We start from the raw sequence: 26,015 nt of genomic DNA on the forward strand, positions 1-26,015 counted from the left end.
CCTCTGCCAAGAGTTTTATTCTTGGAAGGACGGTGCTTAGAAGAAATGAGTCTGTAATGGCAAAATCTGAGGCTTTGAGGCAAGCGTGCAGGGAAAGAGCTTTCATTTTTGGAGTGGTTTTCAGAGTCAAGTTCCTTAAACCTCAGGGTTAGCCCTGACAAGGAGACAGCGCGGGGCTCTCAGGGAGGAGGGGTGGCAGGGGCGGCTTATGCCCCTGAGGGGTGAGGCGGTGGTGGTTGTAGCTCATCCTTACAGGGCTCACTTTGCTGTGCCCAGCAACGTGCTAGATGCTCCATGTGAGGGGGGTCGCTTTGACCCTCACAAGAACACTGTGGAGTGGCCACTGTTCCATCCCCATTCCACGGGCGACAAGACTGAGGCATCACGGAGACGCAGCGTAATTTACCTCCTATCACACAAACTTGTAAGGGCAGAAGTGGCACACAGACCCAGGCAGCTTTCTGTTCCAGGATCCAATCCAGGTACCCGGTTGCATTTAGTTGTTACCTCCCTGTCTCCTCTGATCGGGGACAGTTCTCATCTCTCCAGTTTTATGCAGGGCTTTGGGGCCCCTGTGTAGAACAGTACCTTTATGGCTCTCAAAGGGAATAGTGGTCCGAAAGTAGCCTCTCTGTGAAGGTTCATGTGGCACAACAGAGGAAGAACCTTACATAAGGAAGACCTGCTTTCATCCTTGAGGGTGTCTAGGTTTATTCCAGAAATGTTCTCCTGCCTCTGAAAGTCCAAAACTAATTGACGAAGCCTCTTTCCACAGATGCTGAGAGAACGGTAAATTTGGAGGAAAAAAGAGAAAAGGGATTTTTTTTTTCTCCTCCTTACTGAATGCACTTAGGAAAACAGATGCCTACATGCAGACCCTATTCCTCAGTGACATCCTTTTGTAAACCAGGTGTGTTCTGAGGCATTCTGCTGGCCTTTGCTTCATAGCCAAGCATGACTCAGAGCAAATGACTCACCAGTGGCAAAAATGACCAATGTTCTGGGGGGAAATGAGAATCTAGAAACAGCAGAGCAAATGGAAAATGCCAGAGTAAATGAGCCCAGAAGGCTGCTGTTCAGCTGACATCCTCGAGTTGGGGAGCTCAGGGGTGAACCCAGGAAGCTGAAATACAAAAATGGGACCCAGTAGGGCCCTCATGAGAGAAGAAAAACAAATTTTGAGTTAATTGTAAAATAGCAAGAATGAAGTAAAAGAATTAAATGAAATCAAAACAAAGACAAACCTGCCCTGGCCAGGTAGTTAGTTAGTTAGAGCATCATCACAGATTTGATTCTCTCCAGGGCACATGCAAGAATCAACAAATGAATGCATACATAAATGGAACAACAAATCAATGTCTGTCTGTCTGTCTCTCTCCCCACCCTCTTTCCCTCTCCCTCTCCCCCTGCCACCTTCCTCTCTCTCTAAAATTAATAAATAAAAATTTAAAAAACAACAAACCTAAGACCCCTCCCTCCAATTTTTAACTTAATTAGTGTGGTGATGGTGGGACACAGGCAATAGGAAACCAGTTAATAAAGGAAAGCTGGTCTAATAACCCTCTCTGCTCTGAGGAGGCAGACTCTGCAGAACTGCATGAAGCAGCAGGATCACTCTCAGAATCCCAGGCTGGATTTGGATAACACACACTTCTTTTATCTCCTCTTGTGATACACTACATAATCAAAATCTGAATGTAGGTAGAATTAACCAGACTAGCTATCCTGGGGGAGAGAAGTATCCTGACTTTGTTTCCCATCCTCTTCTAAGGTCACCTGGAGTGGCCAAAAGCTGAGGGGTCCCCGAAGAGTAACGCCTGCCTGGTGGCCCTGCTTCTGCTCTGGCCTGAATGCCAGTCCTCTCTCCACACAGCCACCGCAGTGCAGCATCTCTGCAAAATCTAGACCAGATCGTAGTGTTCGCCTCACACAAACCCTCCAGTGCTTGCCCGTGGCTCCTGGATTGAATCCCAACTCCTAAACGTGGCCTCGCAGCCCCTGCCTAGTGTCTGGTCCACAGCCCTGCCAGCCTCAGTTCTTCCCTCCCTCCCTCTGCACTCACACTGCCTGGCTGTGGCCCCGGTGGGCCCGGTCCATTCCCACCGCACAGTCGCTGTGATTTTGCCTGTCCTCTAGTTGGGATGCTGGTCTTCCAGAGGATGGAGTGACTTCCCTGGTGTCTCAGGCCGAAGGAGCTCCTGCCTCTGTCTGGCTTCTCAGACCTTGATTGAGGTTGCCCAATAGAAATACAGGGTGAGCCTCAGGCAGCATCTTAAGTTTCTAGTAACCACACTAAACAAGTAAAAGAAACAGGCAAAATAATTTTGATAGTAGATTTTATTTAACCCAGTATATCTAAAATATTATTATGCCCATATCTAATCAATATAAAAATTATTAACAAGACATTTATATTCTCTTTTTTGCACTGAGCCTAAAATCTAGTGTGGTTAGCATGTCTCAGTTTGAATGCACCACGTTTCACAGCTCAATAGCCACATGTGGCAAGTGGCAAGTGGCTGCCATACTGGACTGTGCAGCTCCAACTTCTTTGTCCCTTTATTTTATTCACAGCACTTATGAGGGACTACAGTGGTGTGTTTGTTTACATCTTTGTTCTCTAACCAGAACATAAACTCCCTGAGGGCTGGGCTGTTGTTTGTCTCATTCACCTGGATCAGCACCTGGCAAACTGTAAACGCTCAAGACTATTTGTTGAATGATTGAATGCATATGACCAGACAAGTGAAACACACAACCACCTTCCTAACATTTCTAGAGGCAACTGAGCGGTCACTGCCATTTGGAGCCTGTTTTAATAAGAGGAATTCAGTGAACAAGGTTCCTTCTGACCAAAAATGTTAGCTATTTAAGGTACGGACTTGCATTGTAAAAGGGCCTTCATGATGACTCTTTATTTCGGTGGCAACAGTGACATGAACAAGAGAAGGGTTAATACGGTTGAGATTCTTTAGCATTGCTGGTCTGAGTTAATCTTGATGAGGGATTTCAATGGGGGGCAATGGCTAGAGACATTTTTGGTTGCCCCAGCTGGGAGGGGGTGCTCCTGTCATCTAGTGGGTAGAGGCCAGGAAGGCTGCTAAACATTCTCCACACAGGACAATCTCACTACAAAGAATGATCCGGCCCAGGTGTCTGAAGTGCCACAGTTGCGAAGTCCTGCTGTAGATCAGTGTGGCTCCATGTTTGTCGGGAAGGTTATTAGTGTCCGGAAAGTTAACCTCTTAAAGTAGATTTCTCTTTTTCTCTCTCTTTTGCTCTCAGTCACTCATTCACTCAAATAAAGCAAAGCCTTTATTGCAAGAATAGCTCTTGCTTTGTTAAAGGACTTTCTGAACAAGTGGACTATTGATACCGCTAACTCTCTATCATGGAATTTCCAGCTACACATGCTGACATGGATGAATACAAAGACCATGTGAAAATTGTAGAGCAGGATTTTTGAAATGGTCACTTTCTCTAGGGCACCTGATGCTGATGTGATCTTCAAAGTTTCCATTGCTCTGTTGATTCATGTACTGAACACTTTTTTTTTTTTAAAGATTTTATTTACTTAATTTTAGAGAGAGGGTAAGGGAGAGAGAAATGAAGAGAAACATCAATGTGTGGTTGCCTCTCACATTCCCCCTAATGGGGACCTCACCCGCAACCCAGGAATGTGCCCTGACTGGGAGTCAAACCAGCGACCCATTGGTTTGCAGGTTGGTGCTCAACCCACTGAGACACACCAGCCAAGGCTGAACATTCTTGAAATGCCTAATATTAATACTATTTAGAATTTATGTAGTACCTCAGCCATTTGATTTTCTTTTTTGTTTTTTCTTTTCTTTTTGTGCTTTCTTGGCTCATTTGATCCTTATAGTGACAGTGTAGGGCACACAGGATGGCTGTGGCATTGTCCTATATTATTTTTAAATTGTTGTTAACTAGGAGAGTATAATTTTGCATCTTTGTCTCTTCATTTCTTATTTCATTTCCATTTAACATACGCATTTTCATGATGCTATGTTTTCATTATTGTTCTCTATTTTATTTCAGTGAAGTGCCATAAGTAATGTAATGGAATTTACATACTTTTTGAACATTTAGATTATCTTCAGTTTTTGATGTTATAAATAATGCTGCATATAGTTTTTTGGGTAATATTCTTGGTTATTTCCTTATAGTAGATTAAATAAGTATCCTTTCAAATATTGTTAAACATGTTTCAACATTAGGGAGAATATCAAAAGACCACAAAAGGACCTTTAGAAAACACCAGTGTAACACAATAATCATTTTCAGATTTCTCCATGTCAAAGAACAGGTTTCAGATGTGCCAAGAGATTTAGCCGGAAGGGTGTGGGTGATGTGGACAGGGAAGTGAAGTCGGCATTAGCAGAGGGAGAGTGAGAGGAGGAGAGGTGAAACCAGCCTGATTAAAGCAGAAGTTCTGTCTCGAAAAGCCCGCCAACCAAGTGCTTCTGCAAGGTTGCTTTAGAATAGAGGCAGGACCCCTTCTTCATGGCCTTTGGAGGCCTGCATGGGGGGCTTGGACCAACGCCAGGTGGCAGAGCACCTTGACTGCCCGTCTGAGATGACAGATGTTATGACTACTAAGCGGTGACAAACGCTAGTGGTTTATAAGCAGAGGGCTGGCTGCAGCCTGCCAGGTGACCCCTATCTGTGTCCAGGCAGGTTGGCCCAGGGCCTTTTTCCCACAGAGACACAGACGTCCAAAGCATACAGCTCTTCGCTTTGGCCCTTCGTTGGGCCAACAGCAGCAAAGCACCGAGCTGGAAGAGGGTAGGCATTTGTTCAGTCTCATCCTTGATGCCCCTTGGGTTCTTTAGTGAAGGACCAAGTCCCAGATCTTTCAAGGAGCCTATCCCAATCCAATAATTGAATGCAGCTATTTCTGTACCAGAGGTTGGGGCAATATACACATATTTTTGCCAAATTACCCAAAAGGATGGAAGGCCAAGTGGGTCTATGTCCAAATTGCATCCAGCTGTCCCTAAATTGTCAGCTGTGTCTTTCTTTTATTAAAGAGGTACAGCTGCTCACTAAAGGGGGTCATGCCTTGCAGTAAATTCTAACATTCGGTTATAGTGGAACCAATTCAGTAAGTTAATAGCAAAAATTAATGGAAAACAGCTGTTACCAAATCCCTCCTTGTTGCTTTAGAGGGCTCACCCATTCGCTGAGGAATTTCCTAGGATGAGCTAAATATTAGTAAAGTGCAAAATATATACCCAAATGCCTGTGTGATGTGTGACTTTGGAGTGGGGCTTAGGATGACTTCTGAAGAACTAAGAAATCTCACAGGCTTAGATTGTGGCGGAGCCATTGCTTTATCATCAGATATCCCTTTTCCTTCCTCTCTGATCCACTGGGGACTAACTGAACTCCTGGACGCTTTTGAGTTTTGGCACCGTGGTGACTTGTGGTTTGTACTAGAGCCCGCTGCGCTGTGCCGAACCGAGGGAGGCAGGATCACCAGAGCGCATGCTCTGCGAGGCAGGGAGCCTGTCTCTTCCATGGTCTGCCCCAGCGCTTACTGACCCAGTGAAGTCACGGTTTCCTTAAGAAGTCTGTGGAGAATTGTGCCGTCTGGTTGTGCTCTCACTGTGTTAGAGAACCAGCAGATGGTCCATTATCTCTTTCCTGTGCACTGTGAACGTTTTAGATGTTTCCTCCTTCCTGGAGGTCATAAAATAGGAGTCATTGTCGGATGTAGCCATTACGACAGCTGCACTGGAGGGAAGCCTGCGCCGAGCATCCTAAGATGTTATCTCAGAGTGGACGTGGCACGAAGCCCTGGATCTTCAAAAGCCTCTCCTGCTACTAACCTGCTAACAGACGTCCACCTTCCGCTTCTGGCTTCCCTAAAAATGGGACCGTTCTCGTGGGTGGAGACTGCTGCCTTGCACTTCCGCTGTTAGTGCTGCCACTGTCACTCATCCTTCCCTCCACAGCCACTAGGACACTCCAGTCCCTCTGTCACTCCTCCGAAATGTGGAGACCACCGTCTTGTCTCCCAAATCACCTGCCCCATGGCACGTGTCCTGGACTCCCTCACCATTGCTCATGTGACTCCATTATCAGGTGTTCATTCATTTATTCATTTTGTGTGCTTTCCAGAACTTCAATAGCGCGCTCCTTTCTCCTTTTTTAAAAAATAAAGTCTTACGTGCATTCATTAAATTAAATTGCTTTTGTCCTGCCGTCTTGTTTCCCTAGACTTTTCTTCTGCCACCCCCCGCTTTCCTGTCTATGGTTATAGTGATGGATTCCCCCCTCACAACTTAGGATTATCATTAAAAAAATTTAATACACTCTTTAACCATACCAACATCTAGGTAACATCTGTAATCTCCCTTTCCCTTCATCTGCAAGTATAACTGTCCATCTTCTTGGATAGATATGTGGCATTTTCTAGTTTTGCTTGTGGAGTTTTGGTGTGGGAGGAAAATATACACTATATGTGTTTATACTCATTCACCCTGGATTGCTAGAAAATATCCTCCAGTAAGCCTTTCAAAGAAGGTGTGCAAGATATAAATTTTCTGAATTCTTCGACACCAAAAAAAAAAAAAAAATCTCTCTTTTACCCTAAAATTAAATTAAAATGCTTTTGCAAGTTTATTTTTTTTCTCCAAAACAATGAATCCTAATGGACTAAGTGCTTTGGACTTAGCAGGTGAGAAGAACAATGCACGTGGGTTCTCGGATGTGTTTCCTGCAGAAGAGCGATTGATCAGGCCTTTCAAGGTGTGGATTGGACATGATGTTCCAGGAACAGCCTGACAGGGGCAGGGGCAGATTTGAGTGAAACCATCAGTCCTGCTTTGATTGTTCCTTTCAAGGTGTGGATTAGACAGAATGTTCCAGGAGCAGCCTGACAGGTGGGGGCAGAGTTGCCTGAAACCATCACTCCTGTTTTGAATCAGATACTTTTGTCAATGCAGCTGGAGGTCAGTTTAGAATTTTTTGTTGTTCACATCAACGCATAGACTCAGTACACATACAGTCAACTAAGGAGCTGCCTCTTAATATTAGACTTGCATGACTTTGGATCAAAATGTCAGACACCCTCACATGATAATTTATGTGTTATTCAAGGGCAGAAACCATGTTGTCATCACCTCTTTGCGCCCATGCTATGCCCGGCACATGGAAGGCCCTCAGCAAATACCCAGGAATTAACAAATGTGTTATCAAGAGGCGTCATTTATTTATTTTTTCAGTCTCATGAGATATTGACATATAACATTGTGTACATTTAAGGTGTACCACGTAATGATTTGATATATGTATATATTATGATCACCAGATTAAGTCAACACCTATTAGCTCACAGTTACAGCTTTTTTCTTGTGATTAGAACTTTGAAGATCTACTCTGTTAGCAGTTTTCAAGTATGTAGTACAGTGGTGTTAACCATAATAACCACCAGCTGTACATTGCACCTCAGAACTTACTCATCTTACAGCTGGAAGTTTGTACCTTTTCACCACTTCCCCCATCCCCCCCACCCCCTTCCTTTGGCAACCACAAATGTGATTCCTGTTTCTATGAGGTGTTTGGGGTTTTTTTCAATTCTACATATAAGTGAGATCATACAGTATTTGTATTTCTCTCTCTGACTTATTTAACTCAGCATAATGCCCTCAAGTTTTATCCATGTCTCAAGTGGCAGGAATTTTATTATTTTTTATGGCCAAATAATATTCCATTGTACATATATACCACCTTTTCTTTACCCATTTATCCATAAGTGGACACTTGGTTTGTTTCCGTGTCTTGGCTGTTGTGTATGATGCTGCAGTGAACACGGGGGTGCCGATAGCTCTTCGAAATAGTGATTTCATTTCCTTTGGATAAATATCCAGAAGTAGAATTGTTGGATCATATGGTGATTCTATTTTTAATTTTTTGAGGAATCTTCATACTGTTTTCCATTGTGGCTGCACCAGTTTAGAGACCCACCAACATCTTTGCCAGCATTTGTTAGCTCTTGTCTTCGTGATTATAGTCATTCTAACAGATGTGAGGTGGTATCTCATTGAGATTTTGAAGAGGTGTCTTTCAGACTCAGCCTACCACTGAAGTCTGCCAAAAATCTCTTCAGGTCCTGACTGTGTCATTCTCTGAGTTAACTATCCCTTTGGCTTTATATCCCCCACGCTTTCCATCAACATGTTATTTGCATTTAAATCTGAGTAATTAATGAGGGTGTAGGCTAAAGCCTGGACTGGATTCCTTTGCCTGTTAGCAATAGAGACATCTTTCCAAGTTGACTGTGGGTGAGGCAACTCAACCACCATATTTCATTGAATTTAAGACATCATCAGTTGTAAGATTCACCATTTTATTTTATGCACTATGAATATCAAACTTTTCAATTTAAACTATCCTACAATGTTTTCACTTAGAATTTTTATTCAGTATTAAAAAAACTCCCTTAGAATGACTTAGTCATAAAATATTATCAAGCGTTACTCTTGTACATAATAAAGAGGAAAGTATTAGCAAAATGAATTGGTTAGAGCACTTCTAAAACACATTCAGAGAAGCTCCTTATTCTGAAGCCATCGAAGTCCATGGGATTTTGTAAAATACCATCTTTGCCATCAACATGCTCCTTAGAGAGTGCTCCTTCCATTTCCCTTTGGGGCCAAGGGAAACCAAGGGGGCGTGGCCTTAGCGGGAGGGGCATGTTCTGCTCCCTGAGGTGGGTTGCGGTTACATGGAATATTCACTTTGAGGGAATTTAGTGAGATGGTTATGATTTATGTACTTTTTTAGATTATTTTTTAATTGCTGAAAAAAAGGGGCCTACCCTTGTCTCCAGACAATGACAACTATATTATGATGGGCCTGGCTGGGAGCAATGAGGAGGCACGCCTGATTTCAGAGATCTCAAAATGCAAAAAACAAAACAAAACAAACCAAAAGTGTACTTCAGGGTAATGAAATCCAGTATTTATAAATCCACCTAATCACACAACATTCAGGCCACATTTTCTGTCTTGTCCTCAAAGCTGTCGTGTGTTTGTCAAGCGAGTACTGTGCCAACACCCAGTGTACTCCTTCTGCAGGACCCCTTCACCTACAAGTCTCTAAGAAACACACACTACAGCGCTAGAGCTTAGTTTGGCATGAGCTTCTGGCCTCAGTGCTCACTGCTTCCTTTCTATGGTGCTCACAGAGCCATCCTATTAGCAACCTCTTTCTAGGTAGTCCCTGGCATGGCTGTCTCCCTAAGTCTACTTCAGAGAGTCTTCTGTCTTCCTCTTTGTAATAAGGTTTACATCTGCCCTCTCTCGCCTGTCCCCACCTGCTACCTTCACTTCCTCAGAGATGGGAGAGAGTGATTCGGAGACTCACCAGCAAAAGGCTGCGAGTCATACTTCATCACTGCTGCAGCCATGCACTCAATCCCAGTATCCTTGACCCGTGTGGACTCAGCCCCAATTCAAACCCCCCAGCCTGGCGCCTTGTGCAGGACTTTGGAGCAGTGCTTTCTCTTCTGAGAGCAGCTCCTGGGCTCTTCTCGCACTTGCTGGCACCTCTTTGTCGGCAGTGCAGCTTAATCCTTCTCTGCCCTCTAAGTGGCTCTTCTGTGCTTTGTATGTGCTCTGGTTCATGATCCCCAAATCTGTGTCTGGCCTGGGCTCTCTGGGGAGCTACAGCCAGTTCACCTGTCCGCATGCAGGTCGGTATGTCCCAGCAGGCACCTTGAACCCAGGGAGCTGGGGGTTGTATTTCAGTGGATGCCATGAGGGTCCTGAACATGGGTCCCGAACCGCCCCTTCCCAAACCTCCCACCCAGTGCTCCTTCTGGTCAGGAGCTTTGCTGGGAAGCCACTGCTTGATACTTCACCATCAAAAATCTTTTGAATGCTTTGGAAGTCCCTGCTTTGGGTTTAAGACAAGAGGGTAATTAAGTTACTCCCAAGGCCACGCTGCAGTGGTAGCTCATTACATTCCACAAACCAAAGGGGGCTGCCCGCCATTTTACAGCCCACCCCGGGGAAAATGCCCGGACTTTGTTAACATGGCTCGCTCTCCGGGGATGTCTCCCTTCCCACCTCTCCTTAGCAGAAATTGATCCAGACTTTGGAGAGATGTAGCTCAGGCAGTTTTCCCTGACAGTCTCCTTGCCTTTGGCTGTGGTCTTGCGTCTTCTGAGCAAGGGCCTCTCCTCCAGCTCTTGTGCCTCTTTTGCTGGTGCCCTGCGCCCAATCGCTCAATTACTTACATACTTATCTTATTCTTCTCGCTAGGTATGCACTTTTTCACGACTGAGTCTATAAATTACTCTTCTTCACACAGCACTTTGCACATAGCACCCACGCAGAAAACAGATTTGTGTCTCAGTGGAAATATTGAATGAATTTTCTCTGCCTTATGGGTTGTGTTGGAAGTTCACTGAGGTCAGGAATTGGTGGGGGGAGGGGTCTCCCATGCAGCATGGCAGAATGGCTTAGGGCTTGGTTTCTAAACGTCATTGACTGAAAGATCAATAAGTAACCTGATGGCTTTTTCTCCTTTGGGTAACAAATACATTGGCAGTGCAGCATTTTTCTGACTGTCTGTCTGAATTAAGCTGCCTTCTCCCATCTCTGAGCTCCAAGGGCAGTGGGAGGAAGTGTGTGGTGATGATTAGGCCGGGCAGGGCCAGGCTGGGCCAGGGCCAGCTGACTCAATGCAGGGGTGGAGGAAGCAGCCTGCGGCAGGTCACCTTTGAACCCCGACTTGTGAATTTTCAGCAACAGGTATTCACTAAGCAACTTGTCTGCTTGGTGCGGTTCTGGCCCTGAGAATCCCATCATGAAGAAGACAGAAGAGGCTACTGACTGGCGGGGAACTTCTGTTAGGGGAGCATGGTCCTAAGGCCATTAACCCTGGACCATGAAGAGTGCAGACAAAGAGAGGCTGGCCCTGCTACTCAGGAGAGTTCTCCCGTCCGGGCCAGTTCAGACGCGCTCCCTTGTAGAGGGTTACCCCTTTCAGACCAGCTGCCAGGAGGAAGGCCGTCCTGTGTGGAAGCCAGGTGTGCCTGCGCACAGCCCGCTGTCCTTGTCTGCACTGGGCAATACTCCCCGCAAGGGGAGCCCCTGCAGCTGCCCAAGGCGCTGCTGCTGCTGTGTCCCAGGGAATGAATCAGCCTCTTCCAGGCTCACAGCAGAAGGGCCATCCTCTCCCGCTGGGAACTTCAGCACATGGATCCTGTTTTGATTATCAAATCAGAATGTTGGCACTACAGGTGCTCTTCAGAGAAACCAGCCAGGAACAGTCTGTGATCCAGTGCTTGCCAAAAGCCCTTTGGGACATCTGCTATTTTTTCCTTTTTATTGAATTTATTGAGGTGACACTGGTTAACAAAATTATGCAGGCTTCAGGTGCACAATTCCACAGCGCATCATCTGTGCACTGCATTGTGTGTTCACCACCCCAAGTCAGGTCGCCTCTCATCACCGTTTACCCCCCACCTCCTCCTCCACCTCCCCCCACCCCCACCCTCGGCCGTCCCCACTCTGTTGTCTGTGTCCATGAATTTTCTCTCTCTTTTTTTTCCTGCTTTGCTCAATCCATCCCCCCCCCCCACCCAGCCCTCTAACTCCACTCCCACCCCCAGCCACATACACACAGCTGTCGGCCTGCTCTCTGCCTATGAGTCTGTCTCTATTTTGCTTGGGAGAAGGACCCTCAGGGGCATATTAACTGTGACGTCTCCAGCTGTGTGTTGCTCCATCCCTGTATCACCGGGGGGTGGGGTGGGGGGCTCATCCTCACCTAGTATCACACTCCAGCTGTGCTGTGCCAAACTGATTTAACAGATGCCTTGAGATTTTTGGAGAGTTATTTAAAAATGTATGTGTCAACATCACAGTATCTTTTCCAGAACCTTGCTAGAGACTTTCATTGTAATAGTGTCTTTTCATAGGAGGTCCTTTCTTGACAAATTCATTTTTAAATTCATATCTGGAAAAAGTCCCTCTGCAGATGAATTTGTCAGCATGAAAAGAATTTCATGACCTAGTATGATTCCCATTTTTGCTTTGACTACCAGGAGATGCCACTGCATTCGTTGCCCATGTGCAGTAATGGGATTCTTTGATTCCACTGGCCTGTAAGTAGCCCTAGAGCCACGGCGACGGGATATAAATGTGTATCTGACAGCTGTTCGAACACACGGGCATCTAAAAGGACATCCTTGACAGTTATTTGACACGTATTCATTCATTGGAACAACTGTTGCTTCATGGCCCCAAATGCCCAAAATTCTCTTTCTGGTTCCAAGGCAAAGTCAGTTATCAGCCAGCTACAAAAGGACGAGCGGATTTGTTGTCAGGAGCTTTATCGGGGCTGAGCTGTTCAGGCGCCCGCAGAGGCAGATGTAAGTCCTTGTTGTGGTCTCACAGTGTGAGAGGTTCTAAGCAACAGGAAGCACTTTTTTTTAAGAGCCTGGGCTTGCGCTGCAGTCTGGCTGGGGCTCTGGAGGGCCCGGCTGTGCAGTGGGGCTCCTTGGAGTCCTCACCACAGCCCGCCCAGGCAGCCAGCTGGGGACCTTGTCTGACTAGTGACTGCAGGGGGTTGGGCATCCGGGGGAACATTGAGTGTGTTGATCGTGTGCTCCTGCAGAAGGAGCCTCTGCCACTGCAGCTGAGGCTCGTTATTTGTGGCAGGCTGGGAGGGGGTGGGTGTAGGGGGGTGTGGAAGCTGTTCCCATACCCCGTGATTCCCGACTCCACCAGAGCAGACTTGTGCGCAGGGGAGCCGAGGGGCGTGGATCCTCAGTAATTTATATTTTCATCCATCGTATTCACAGCACTTTCCTTATGGGCGATTGCATTTAGCAGCTTGTCAAAAGGCTTCCCTTCCTTTTTCTCCTCTCCAGCTATTCCAGTGAGGCACATCTTCTGGGAGACCATTCATTATTGTCACTTAAAGGAGAACAACAGCAGATAACAGTAATCTAATAACTGATCAAGTTCAGTTATCTCAAGACAGCCCCAGGGACCAGAAATCTAAGCCAGAGGTCTGTCTGCCCTAATCCTACAGCCAAACCCAGACTGACTGCTGACCTCTGTTAGGTCAGTTTGAAATATAACGCCTGCAGGGGACCAGAAAACTCCATTCAGCAGGTGCCTGCATGTTTGTAGATGTCACAAGAAGGATAGGATAGCCACTGGTTAGGTGCAAAGCAAAAATTCAGATTTCTCTAGGCCTTGAATTGGTTAAAAAAACAACAACAACAACAACCTTTCCTATAAACAAAGACTAGAAAGGAATATAGAGAAATGGAGATGGGATTGTGAGATCTAGGGGTTTCTCTTCCTCCTTTCTATTTCTGAACCTTCCTCTGACGACCTGTTCCTAATAAAGTGAAATAAGAACTAAATGGCCTCCACGATCTTGACTGAGTGCTGGGAAGAACCCATTTAACAGGGACCGACATGTGAGCCTACAGCCGGGTTGGAAGCTCAAACGGCAGAGAAGGAGTTTGTTGAGCACGGGCCCCGGGCCTTCTCTCTAGGCCAGAGGCTCCCAAACTTTCACAGCGCCTTGGTGTTTGAGTCATTCTTTTCCTGGCACCCTAGGCTGAAACATATACCTAGCAGTTTGAACAACTTGACAAGTATTTATGACTTAACAACATACTAGCTGTTTGTACTAGTTTCCTGTGGCTGCTTTTAAAAAAAAAACTTAGTGGCTTACAACAACACAATACTTTACAGTTCTGGAGGGCAGAAGTTCAAAATCAGTCTCACTGGGCCAGCATCAGGGTGTCGGCAGGGCTGGCCCCTTCCAGAGGCCCCGGAGGAGAATCTCATGCCTTGGCCGTTTTCAGTGTCCAGAGGCTGCCTGCTCTCCTTGGCTCATGCACTTTCCTCCACCTCCAAAACCAGCACCATAGCATCATCCCCTCTCTTTCTCTGACTCTAACTCTCCTGCCTCCCTCATGTAAGGACCTTTGTGATTCTGTTGGGCCCACAAGATAATCTGGGATCATCTCTCCACCTCTAGGCCCTGACCTTAATCATATCTGCAAAATCCTTTTGTCTGGGCCACTATTCAGCCTACCACACCACTTAAAACATATTTCCCTTTCGTTCTTAAATAACCATAATTACTCACTCATGGGACACGCGCACCTGTTGGGTTCAGCTTCTACCCCTTGGAAGCAGATTGGACATGGCCAGTCTCCTGTCCCACACTGATGTTTGTGCAATACTTGCTTTTTATCATGGTAAACTGCTGAAAATCCAGCTTCACAAAGATATGGTATCATCTAAAGGAATACAGCATGATCAAGTGGTGAAACTGTTTGAGCTAGTGGTTTGCTTTGTGTTCAGCAAGTGTCAAGTTACCGTGTTTCCCTCAAAGAGTTGAAATATCCCGAAGCAGCCCTGTGACTTCACTCAGGCGTCTGGGGTGCCTCGACCCCACTTGAGAGCCACAACTCGAGGTGAAAAGCATCTGTGCTCAGCCACTCGGGCTGGGCCCCATGTGGTGAGGGGTCAGGGTCCCCTTTGGCCAGGCTATCTCCTCTGGTCCTGGGCAGGGTCCAGCTAACACATCCAGCTAAGAAGGTGCCACTGGACCCAAAGTCTGCTCCGGGCCGAGCCCAGCCCCGCTCCTGGATGGGCTAAGGCTCCTCAGCCTCCGTAGCCGCTCGCACTGACCCTTCCTTTCCATCACAGGTCATGCGGAGCCAGGCTCTTCAGGGCACTTTGTGTTTTATAACCACAGAGGAAGAACAGACTTACTCTTCCTGGGTTCTTTGGGCATGTTTCCTGAAAGACATTTACTGAAAAGCCACAGAGGGCATTCAATTGACGGGTCACTGCATTACTCAAAGAGGGCTGCCTGAATGCAGCAGGTGCCCACAGCTCGGGAGTGGACTGTCCTTCAAGGGTTATAGCCCAGTGTTACCGTGAGCCTGGTGACGGTGGAGGGAGAGTTATTAGTACTCTGCTGCCTTTCCAAGACCCTCACCCTCTCTCTGGACAAAACCTTGGCATGGGTGCAGGCGGGGCCTTGGAGTGGAGGGTCTTGTAACGTAGTCACCCACACTGGGCAGGGCTGTGCAGTCCTTCATGGTGTCTACTGGCCCTTGACACACATAGGCAACGCCAGATAGGTTTTCTCCGGGGAGGTTAACTCCAGGAGAGGACCCTCCTGTTGTGGTCGGAGAGAGGTCAAAATGTAGCAGAAGCTCAGCAGCATCTGCAAGGGACCTGTGACCTGTAGTCCTGAACAGGAGGTGGCTCTGCTCTTCACCCACCTGCCAGGTGACCCCACATAGCCACACCCTCCCTCCTGAGTCATAGACTTCTCATCTCCAAAGTGGGAGTAAAAACGAAATACTGCCCTAGAAGCTTGACGGAGTGGTCAAGAGCGAGCCGTTTTCACATATTTTTGTGCCTTGGAAAGTGTCAAATGCTCTGACGCCATCAACGGCTCTGATGATAGCAGCCTCGGCGTCTCCGTTCAGCCGCCTCACGTCGTCACAGGGGCCCGGTTCAGCCCACCCCCGTGCGCCGGGAGGGGCTCGCCTGCTCCCCGCGCGCGGCTGCTGAGGCCTTCCATGTGTGTGCTCATTTATTTTGGTAATAATCCAAATGATTAGGGCAAGCAAATTCAAATTCACATTTTCCAAAAATAGCAAACCAATACAGATTTAAATGACTTTTCCAGTTTGATGGAGTGGAGCTGAAACTCAGAGAAGAAGAGTTTGGGTGTTTTTCTTTGTGGGTGCTAGTCATCAGATAAAGTAATCAAACCCGATGCCTTAGTCAAATGCTGGGGGGAGGGCGTGTTCTGGTTCCCCAAAGACACTAGCTCACTGGTCCCGGTCCTGTCATCTTCAAAATGAACCCCCTCTTCCTTGTGCAGTGCCCTGCACTTGAACTGAGAATGAAACAAACAGATCAGAGTTCTGAATTCGGGGTAGGAGCGGGGTTTTGACCTTACAATTGAGATGAAGGCGCACACGTAAAACCCACTAAGTATATCCCACAGTACAGACTCTGGAGAAGGTAACCTGGGGGTACCATTGCAGCCTTCACAGTGCGAAGACCTCTCACCCACCAGCCCCACTTCTAGAAATGGGTCCTCCGGGGAGCATCGGGGAGGTCGCTGGCGGGGCGACGTGGTGGTCAGGAGCTGAGGCTTTGCAGGTGGCCTGTGTTGAGATTCTGTGGTCCGTCATTTCCGAGGTGGGTGTGGGCAGGCCCCCTGCTTCACCTCTCCAACCCTGATTTACTGATGTGAGATGGGAGGCAAGCTAGGCGCATGCGAACATGAACCCACATGTGGTATGTGGGCTGGTCCAGCCAGGTTCCGCAGTCTTGTCTTTCTGTGGGAGGAGCAGCATGTCTGATAGTTCTTGGGGAGTAAAAGAGCTGCTTGAGGTTATTGGCCAGCGGCGGAGTTACAGAAAGTTCTGGATTCTCCCCCAGGGAACCTCATCTGATTGCTCAAGGCCAGCGTGCTAGGAAAGTCCTACCCCTGGTTGCCCAGAAATGTTGGGGAAATCAGAGTTTGAGCAAAGCCTCTCGGGGATGTGGCTGAGCAGCCGCAAGACGGCAATCTTCTTCCGTTTCTTCTGAAGCTGGTCCCGCTGTGGCGGGAAAAGGCCCGGCGGAGGGAGGTGACCACAGGGGGTCAGGAAACCTCCCACCAGAATGTGTGACCCTGGTCCCTGTGCCGTCCTCCTGTTCTCCACGGCTGCCTGTGCTCGGTTCCTCCCGTGGCCGCCCAGCGTCCTCAGAATGCATGCCAGGCTCCCACCGTGCTAGGTCAGCCCCCTGCCCTGCACCGCCGGCCCACCCACCTGCCGACCCCTCTCTGAGAGCTGCTGCTCTCCACCTTAGCAGCCTTACCGGGTCCGAACTTTCCAGAGTCATCACTGCTGGGGCCCCTGTGCCCAGGGCACTCTCCGCTGCTCGGCAGATCCTCAAGTCCTTCTGGCTGATCTTCCGTCTTAGCTCAGATACCCGCCTCCCGGACCCCCAGTCCAAGTAAGCCTCCCCTCCCAGCACTCTCAGGACAGCACCTGGAGGCTATCTCTGGGTTTTTATTTTATTAACTGTCTCTTTCCCTCCCCTGTCCTCCAACACACACACACACACGCATGCACGCACGCACGCACGACCAGCTGCTCCATACGGCTGTGTTCATGGCTGTATTTCCAGCTCCTTGCACAGCAGTCAATGCACACAGAGGCTCAATAAATATTTGTTGACTGAATAGATGGTTAAAGCCATTGGAAGGTACAGGTTGACTTAGAATTTTAGCCTGATTTGGTCAGTAGAGACTTGTGCCATAAGGTGTAGGAAATAAATTGTAGAGGTGCAATTGTAGGAAGGTTTGTCCTCCTTCCAGTCTGTAGAAGAGCATTTTTAATATCCACACTCTAGAATTGCAGAGATTCTGCCATGACTTGAAACCCTGAGTCTCAGAATCTGGATCCACAGTGGATCTGGAAGCCGCGTTGTGTGCAAAACAAAGCACATGGATTGGGGCAATGCACAGATGTGTTTTCTTTGGCCAAGACATGTTTTGAAGTAAATTTAAATTAGGTGCCAAGGTTGAAGAATTGGAAGATTTCACATGGTAGATTTCAGCATTCTCTGGAAGGCTCTTCAGATCCGATACCACTGGGCCGAGGTCCTGCATGGCAGCACCTGGCTGGTCCTGAGCAGAGCCAGTGAGGTCAGTCCCTATCTGTGTCCTCTGTGTCCTCTGGCTGGCCCAACACAGGTAGTCACTTGAGCATGTTATCCTGGAATGCTCAGAGTGGCCGACACCCTGTCCTGCTCAGGGGCCCGTGATTACATACATTTCCTTCCTGGAGAAACGAGTGGGAGGGCTTCCGAGGCCCCGAGCATGAACGGCCCCTGCGCCCTGCTGGCAGTTCTGTGAGCAGGCTTGGCATCCCTGCCTTCCCCCGGCAGGACCGAGAGCCTGGGCTGAGGGGCCTGGGGCAGTGGAATGAGATGGCAGTGCATCGGACCCCAGGGCTGTAGCCCACAGTGCCCTCCAGGTGCCTCTCTCTCACTTTGTCCCCTCCTTCCTGAGCCCACAGAGGAGGCTTCTGGGAAAGAATGACTCATGCACTCCCAGAATTTTCTAGCTAGGAAGGCACTGGGAGAGCTTCTCACTGGCCTCAGGCTGGACCAGAAATAGCCACGATAATCGGGTCTGGTCTTGAATGTCCTGTGCTGGGTGGGGGTTCTGCTTTGATAAATGGATACAACCCTTCCGACCACTTGAAATGCTGCAAGATACTTGTTTCCTTTTTCCTCTGAATTTTTATTTATTGCAAACTGCATTGTTGCGGTAAAGAACAAAATGAAAAGGGGAAATTACCTCTGTGCCAGCCCTGTAACACACTTCTGTGCTCTTTTCTGGTCCTTTTTCACGTGTATACATAATCATAATTATAGTAAAATTAAAGTTCATTCACTTCAGTAGTCTTGGAACCCAGAACAGAGGATAGCATGCAGTAGGATTAAGTAATTATTTGTTGACTGGAAAATATTTTGTTTACTTAACTATAAAGTGAATAGTTACTGATGTTCTAATTGTTTTCTTATTGTATATACACTGATTACTGTTGCATCAAATTGTTAGAATTTATTTGCCATTTTAACTGTATTTAGATTTTACACACAATGTATCAGGATTAGAAAAACTGCTACAGTGAGCATTCTTCTTCACATAATTGTTTCTGAGTATTTTGAATTATTTTCTTAGTATAAATTCCAAGCATTTAAGTCTCTGGACCAGAGGAGAGAAAAAATAAGAATTACAGAAATTGCTTTCTAAAATATTTATCCCTATTACCACAATTGTTTGAGAATGTTAATTTTATCATACCCCCATCAGCATTTGGATTATAATTTTTAAATTTTTGCTGATTTAGTAGCATCAGATGGTACCTAATTGTTTTAATTTACCTATCTATACATGTGGTTATTAGCATGGGTTGAAGAATTGTCAAAGCGTTTAATAACGGTGTTTCCTCTTGTGTGCCTTACCTGTTTGAGTAGTTTGTATATCTATTAGAATATAGATTTTTTTAGTTGGATTTAGGTGAATTTATCATATTAATCGATTGATTCAATTTTCCTATCATAGTGGCTGCAAACATTTTCCTAGTTTCCATTTCCATATCAAGTGTATTGTTGCAGGTGTGTAGAACCTTCTGTCCTTTGGACAGAACCTGAGAACGCAGTTGCCAGAGGACCTCAGAGATCTAAGCTGGCCTCGCCATCCCAGCGGGGGAGACCCAGCCCAGAGGCCACAACGGGGTGCACTGCCACGCGGTGCGAGGGAAGCCAGGCCACCCGGCCGCAGCCCGCCACGCCTTCATCTCAAGCCCTCCGAGTGGTAGTGTGCTGCTGTCTGAGCTCCTAAGGGCCCCCTTTTGCTCTGCTGGCCCAGAGGCTCTTTTGCCCTGGGGTTCCTGCGTCTCTTTTTTGGATCAAGGCAAGCTTCATGGGGCTCTACTGAGGGTGGATGTTGCCACTCTGATGACAAGGAGCCAGCCATTCCATCTTTCTGATTCAGGGCATTTAAAAATATCCCAGGCTGGGGAATTTGGAAGAACCTGTAATCGATTTATGAACATTCAGCTCTTAACAGGCAGTAAATGTAATTTTGATATCGAATTACCCTCGGAAGATGCATTAGTTCATCAATATAAGCAGCTGCCTGTCTGCCAGGGGTTGTCCTGGATATTTGGGTCTGTAAAAAATGGTGAAGAGGGATGTGGCCCTGGTTCAGCGTGTGCTACTGCCTGGAGGAGGTTTGGCAGCCGGAGGGTTTGTACTTCCTGCTTCGCTGTCCGCCACTCCTCACTGGGAAGGGTGGGCCCCAGAACTGGCAGGAGACTCCCGAACTGGCTGTCGGGAGACCTGGTTTAGAAGCAAAGATGCCATCCCCAGCTTGGCCGCCATGCAGCCTGTGTTGTCAGCTCTCCAGATCCTTAAAGCATGTTCATGGTCAGGTCTGTTCATCATTCAACAACCATATGGTGAACACTTATTTAGTTGAGTCTGTGCTGGGCACTCGGGTTACTGCAGAGGTGGCTAAGGCCTGGTCCACCCTCCAGGGGCTATACTCCAGTCGGATAAACAGAAGCACTAATATTCACCTGCCAAGCAAACAGACTTATAAATGAGTGTAAATAAAACACCAGGGCCCACAGAGGACTCTGTAAATTATTTTGAATAGGGTTCAAGGTAAGCTGCTCAGAAGAGCTGCTACTAAGCCAAGCCCTGAGGGATGGATAGAACCCTGGGTGGGGATGAGAGAGGGAGATAGAAGAGAAGGAAGAAGACTGCCCAGCCTAAGGTACAGAAGGACAGATGCCAGAAAGTACATGGCATCTTCCAGGGTGGCCCTAGTGCAGGGAGAAGTTGTGGAAAGGAGAGGTTGGATCCAGATGGTTAGAAATCATCAAGGGGTTTGAGAGGGATGATGAGAAGGGACATATATATGAAGCCTGGGAAGCTTCTGGGTCTGAATGGAAGAATGCTAAGAGAGGAGCCCAGGAAGGGAGAGACATGAGCCTGGGGGGTGGAGTGGGGAGCACCTGTGCTAAGCAGAAGTCTCTTTTCCTCATACCTCTGAGGACACCCATCTTCCATAGCTACTGATCCCTGGGACAGTGGACGGCAGGTGTGTCTCTGGTGACTGTGATTCCAGCCTGCGTCAGACTCTTTTATCTCTTGGCCTCAGTCTGGCAGGCTGGAGTGGGGAGAGGGCCGGCCGGTACAGCCCTTTTGAAGTCTATTTGCTCAGTTTAGAGAAATCCTGATCATTGGTGTTTGTTCATTTATTCAACAAATACTTATTGAGTGCCCACTGTGTACACACCAGGTATTTAACAGTAAAGCAGACGAGGAAAATGACAGGCATGTAGAGATGTCCCAAATTCTGGAAGTTTGGGGCCTCTTCTCTTTACAGGGAATTGGATGCCTCACTCATTCACTTAAGTCTGGGTTCTCAGTGCTGAATTTCCCTTCCACAAGGAGCTGTTCTCCTGCTGATCGCGTTTATGTTTCCATCCCAGATGCCTTAGGGCCACGTGAGCTGCCCCAGAGGACTCATTCTTGGTACCCAGAAGTCACCAAGAAACTCACACGTGCTCGGCAGGCTCCTGTTTGGTCTCCGGCTCCCGCTGACATCCCTGGGAATCCGGATCTCCGGCCACCCCACCTGGCACCCTCCTTGGCAGCCCGCCCGAGCCATGGAGGCCCCAGAGGTCCCCGTGGGCTCGCTCATTGACTTCGAGACCGAGCCATCCACCTCCTCACCCGTGGAGGCACTGCCACCAAAGCTGCAGGATGGGGACAGCTCCCAGGGTGATGGCGCGTCAGAGAGTGAGACCACGGAGTCAGCAGACAGCGAGAACGACATGGGCGAGTCGCCTTCACACCCGTCCTGGGACCAGTACCACCGCTCCTCCTCCAACGAGTCCTTCTCTTCCAACCAGAGCACGGAGTCAGCCAAGGACGAGGAGGCCCTAGAGCTCAGGGAGTTCATGCGCAGCTACGTGGAGAAGATCTTCTCTGGAGGGTAAGCCCCCAGGGCCTCTCAGCTCTTGGCTTTGTCCCAGAGAACAGTGTCACCTAGGACTTCTGCCCCTCACCTGCCAGTGATGGGCCTCCCGTGGTCCCCAACCCCGGCCCAGGTGACAGATAGAACCAGCTGGGGAATTTTTACCCTTTCTCCCCTCCCCACAACTACTGTGACCACTCCACCGTCACTCTCACCTCATCGTTGCTGAATCCGGGACACTAGCGTTGCTTTCCCAGGACCTGAGCACTTTCAGGTTAGCTCCTGGCTGGCATTCCATGTCAAAGTCAGGCCTAGCTAGTGGGGCGCAATTATTAGCTGACATTACATTTAGGGGCAAGAGAAGGCAAGAAGTTTTCAGTGCCCCACACTCCTTGGGATGCTCATAGGCAGCTGATCCTTAAGCAGCTACTAGGATGGTGACTCTTCCTCACACCTCGTCCTGGCCTTTCTTTCATGGCTCTAGAAGGGGTAGGTAAGGGGTGTTGACAGTTGGAGCAGCAGAAAGTGACAGTGGGAGCTAGAATGCAGACAGAGGAGCAGGGGCTCTGTGGACAGGCCTCTAGCTCTTCTGCCCGCCTGGATTAATAGCTCAGCCAAAGGCAAGGGGAGACAAACAAACCCAAATTCATGGGTGGCAGGGGTTGACTGGCAGTCTTACACCGTTCATAGCAGCGCGTTCAGGGCTGAAGGTCTTACTGTTCAGACTGTCTTCTGTAGACCCAAAGCATCAGCATCACTGGGAGCGTGTTAGAAATGCAGAGTCTTTGGCCACACCCAGCCCCGCTGAGCCTGGATCGGCCTTTGAACAAGGTCTCTAGACTCCTCACACACACGTTACCGTCTGAAGGGCTCCGGAAGAAGGGCAGATTTTCCATTTTCCTTAAAGCAGTAAGAATTTCTGCCTGTTGCCACTCTGCAAAGAATTTATTCTTTTCTATCATGACTTAGGTCCCTGAATGCATTCTGGGAGAGCAGTAGATGTGGCTGCCTGCTTATGTGTTTGCCTAACACTGATAGAAGTCAGCTTTCTCTGAGCACACCCAGTGAATGCAGAGGGGAGAAAGCCCAGGAGCTTGTTCGTTTGCCAGGAAGGCTGGTCTGTATTTGTGGCAGCCTGTCAGCAATATGGAACGTGGACAACTGGATCAGATGCGTTTTCAAGAGCTTTCCAAAAATCACTGCAAATGGCTGGCAAATTCTTGTATTTCATCTGGTGTTTGGGGATAAATGAGACCAAGATGTTTCCAACAGAACCTTCAATAAATGAAATACTGTACAAGCCAATTGAGCTTCAGCCCCTACTTCATATTCTGTAGTCATTAAATTAAATTTGGGACAGAGTATTGGCCCCCTATGAAGAGTGTCCAGAGGTGATTTGAGATCAGTGAGCACTTTGTCCACCCTGGAGGTGGTGGCTCCCCGCAATCCCTAGTCTCTACCCCTCACATTGGACAGAGGTGAGCAGACTGGCTTTGCAGAAGCTCAGAGGAATCAGCCACCACGCCCGCCTTCTGATTGTGGGAGGAGGGTCAGACAGCTGTGTCCTACTGCGGCTGAGGCGTTCTTCAGTTCAGTGGGTGGATCCATGCTGGCTTCAGCACCAGAGATGAGTGACATGAGCAGGAGAACCAAGCCCTCAGAGGACGGTGATGTCACCCTTGTTAGTGCCTGGACCACCTAACTGGAGGCAGGAGGACAAGAGAGACGAAACAGGGATTTGGGAATCAGGAAGTCTGGATGGAGCCCCCATTTCCTCCCCAGCTGTGTTGGACCCTCCAGGCCAGTCTCCTCATCTGCAAAGTAGAAATAACACCATTTCCTCAAGGGGGTTACTCAGAGGTTAAAATAAGCTGATGTAGGTCAGGCAGCTATCCTTAGTTGCGTGCAATATTTTATTCCCTCCCTTTCTTTCCCCTTCCCCCTACTGTAACCTTTTTTGTTTCAGAGGATTTGAAGTTGTTTTTTTTCTTCCCTCTGCCCTTTTTCTTTTCTTCAGGGAAGAGTTGGACCAAGAGGAGAAAGCCAAGTTTGGGGAGTACTGCAGCAGTGAGAATGGAAAAGGCCGGGAGTGGTTCGCTCGATTCGTGAGCGCCCAGGTAAGGGCAGGTGCTGGGAGGGCGCTGGTGATGTGTAGCATCCTCTCTTTCTTTTTAATCCCTCCACTCAGAAGTAAAGAGTCAAGGGAATTGACCCAACAGGAAAAAAACAAAAGTAACTCTTATCTCTAGATGTTCTGAAAAGACCCCTTTAGAACAGGGGGAAGTAGCTCACTTGGATGTCCAATGGAAAGGAACAAGCAAGCAAGCTGGCCTGTCCACCACGTGAATTTCCAGAACAGTTTGTTTTTTAAAAGCAAGCATGTGGGTTATGCCCACACATATTTTTATTAAATAACCCACAATATTCCGTTTTTCTAAAGATATATTTAAGACCATGACAGCCTGTAAGTTCAAAAAGAATTACATTTTATAAATATCCAGTAGGTTCTTTTTCTGTAAAATGGCTTAAGTACTTAGTTTTTCAAGTATTTTTTATCACAGATAATTTATTCTTCAAAGAAAAATTAGAAAATGCTTGTAAGCAAAAATAGACGAACTACTCATAAATCTACAACCCAGAAATAGCCAATGTTGTCATTAAGGGTTTTGTCCCTCCATACTTTTTCTTGTGCAGGTGAGTGTGTGAAGTTGCTAGTTTTTTAAATCTCATAAGGAAGAGACACAGGAAAACACCTGCCTAAGCTCCAGTGAGCTATGGCCGAGTGCTGGGGGGTGGCACCTGCGGGGTCCGGGCTTCTGGGAGTCAGGGGAGGCTGTTAGGGTCCTGGGCTCTCATCCCAGCTGCCTTGAGGGGCGCTCAGCGTGGTAAGCCCGCAGCCTCTCTGCGCTGCAGCGTGCCTCTGCCGCCTGGCTGCCCCGATGACGCGTCTGCCCTCTTCCCGGACAGCGTTGCAACTCCAAGTGTGTCTCAGAGGCGACCTTCTACCGCTTGGTGCAGTCTTTTGCAGTGGTCCTGTTCGAGTAAGTAATGCTGTGGTCCTCCCCTCCCTTCCCTGCCCTGTAACAACACGGTTGTGAGTGGCAGCCGCACGAGTCATCAGCTCGCAGTTGCTGTGATACCCCAGCTACAAGGCGAAGTCAGGACCAGCATCTCGTGGGAGGGAGTTAGTCAGAAGCCTTACCTGACAGCAGAGATTAGAGGAGCGCAGCTGGGTGTGAGTAAATTCCTCCACTCGGGTCCTCAGGACAGGCTGTGATTACACACAGTTGGCCTTACCCTCCTCAGTCAGAGACCTGGAATTTTCTTGATTTCCTGTTGTGAAGTACTGCAAACTAGGTAACCGCCCCCTTAATGATATGATTGGATGACACAGCCTGCTCTGAGGAGGAATCTGGCACTGCAGGAGCCTTTTGTCCCGAAAGGCGCTCAGTCAGTGCGGGGCGGGGCGGGGGGCAGGAGCGGTGGGAGGCAGGCCCGGGGCGGGGCGGGGCGGGGCGGGGGCGCTCTCCTCCGGAGGCCCCGTGGCCCTGGGAATGCAGCAGAGCGGATGATGCGTCCCCCAGATGAGGGATCCAAGGGCTCCATTTGAGCCTGGGGAAGCCAAGCAGCGGCTTCAATGATCCAGGTGGACAGGACAGGTTGTAGGTGGGAAGGGAAGGGGCTGAGCTGGCTGTCACTTGCGCTCCCCTTCACCCCGTCACTGCAGTGTGGCCTCAAGGCAGGTCCTGGTCCCATGGCTTATATCATGGCCCCCTCCCTGTGTCCCCATGTCCATTTTGCCCCTCCCTTCCTTCTCACAATGGAAATGTAGCTTTTCTCCTCCATCTTAATTCCTCTGTGTCTCGGTGTTGCCTCACCTATTCCGCCATGAACACCGGGCATGCACGTCCTGGAGGAAAGCGATCAAAAGAGCTGAGGATCTGTGTGTTTCCTGCACTTGCTGAGAACATCCATCCCAAGCTCAGGACACGGCCCCAGTGGGGAGAATCTGGCTGTGCCTGCCCCAGCTGGGAGCACACGGCGAGCTCGTGCAAAGCAGCCCCCAGCTTGCCTTGTGTGCAACATGCTCTCCGAAGCTGAAGATACTTCAACTTTCAGACATTTGCATCTATGAGAATTTTCATGAACCCATAGTTTGTGTATATTTATTTGCCTCTCACATGTTAACATACTTATCTAATTCTCAATTTTCTTTGTGTTTCTCCCTAAATAAATAAAATTGGGGAAAAAATTAAATTCAAGTTTCAACCCTGCTAAAATATAAAATCTTCCCACTACTTTGTGAGTATATATATCATATTTTTGTATGGTTGCAAGCAAAATAATATAAAACTTCATAATATTTTGAAATATTTATTAATTATTAAAATATGAATCTTATGATTTTAAGTTTATTAGTATCTTTA

General features: G+C 48.0%; 1 protein-coding gene across 6 annotated transcripts in view; it reads left to right on the forward strand.

Annotated features, from left to right (window-relative positions):
• KIAA0513 (KIAA0513 ortholog) overlaps positions 1-26,015 on the forward strand; it is a 57,642-nt gene that overhangs the window by 14,735 nt on the left and 16,892 nt on the right. For all 6 annotated transcript variants that reach the window (XM_054588917.1, XM_054588915.1, XM_054588914.1 and 3 more), the window contains exons 2-4: positions 21,101-21,606; positions 23,606-23,705; positions 24,556-24,629. In XM_054588917.1, the coding sequence (XP_054444892.1) occupies positions 21,278-21,606; positions 23,606-23,705; positions 24,556-24,629 (503 nt within the window). In that variant the 5' untranslated portion in view covers positions 21,101-21,277. The remainder of the gene's footprint in view (positions 1-21,100; positions 21,607-23,605; positions 23,706-24,555; positions 24,630-26,015) is intronic.

The sequence above is a fragment of the Pteronotus mesoamericanus genome, unplaced genomic scaffold (genome assembly GCF_021234165.1).
Source record: "Pteronotus mesoamericanus isolate MK-2021 breed Mesoamerican mustached bat unplaced genomic scaffold, CSHL_Meso_final scaffold_165, whole genome shotgun sequence".
Lineage (NCBI taxonomy): Eukaryota > Metazoa > Chordata > Mammalia > Chiroptera > Mormoopidae > Pteronotus > Pteronotus mesoamericanus.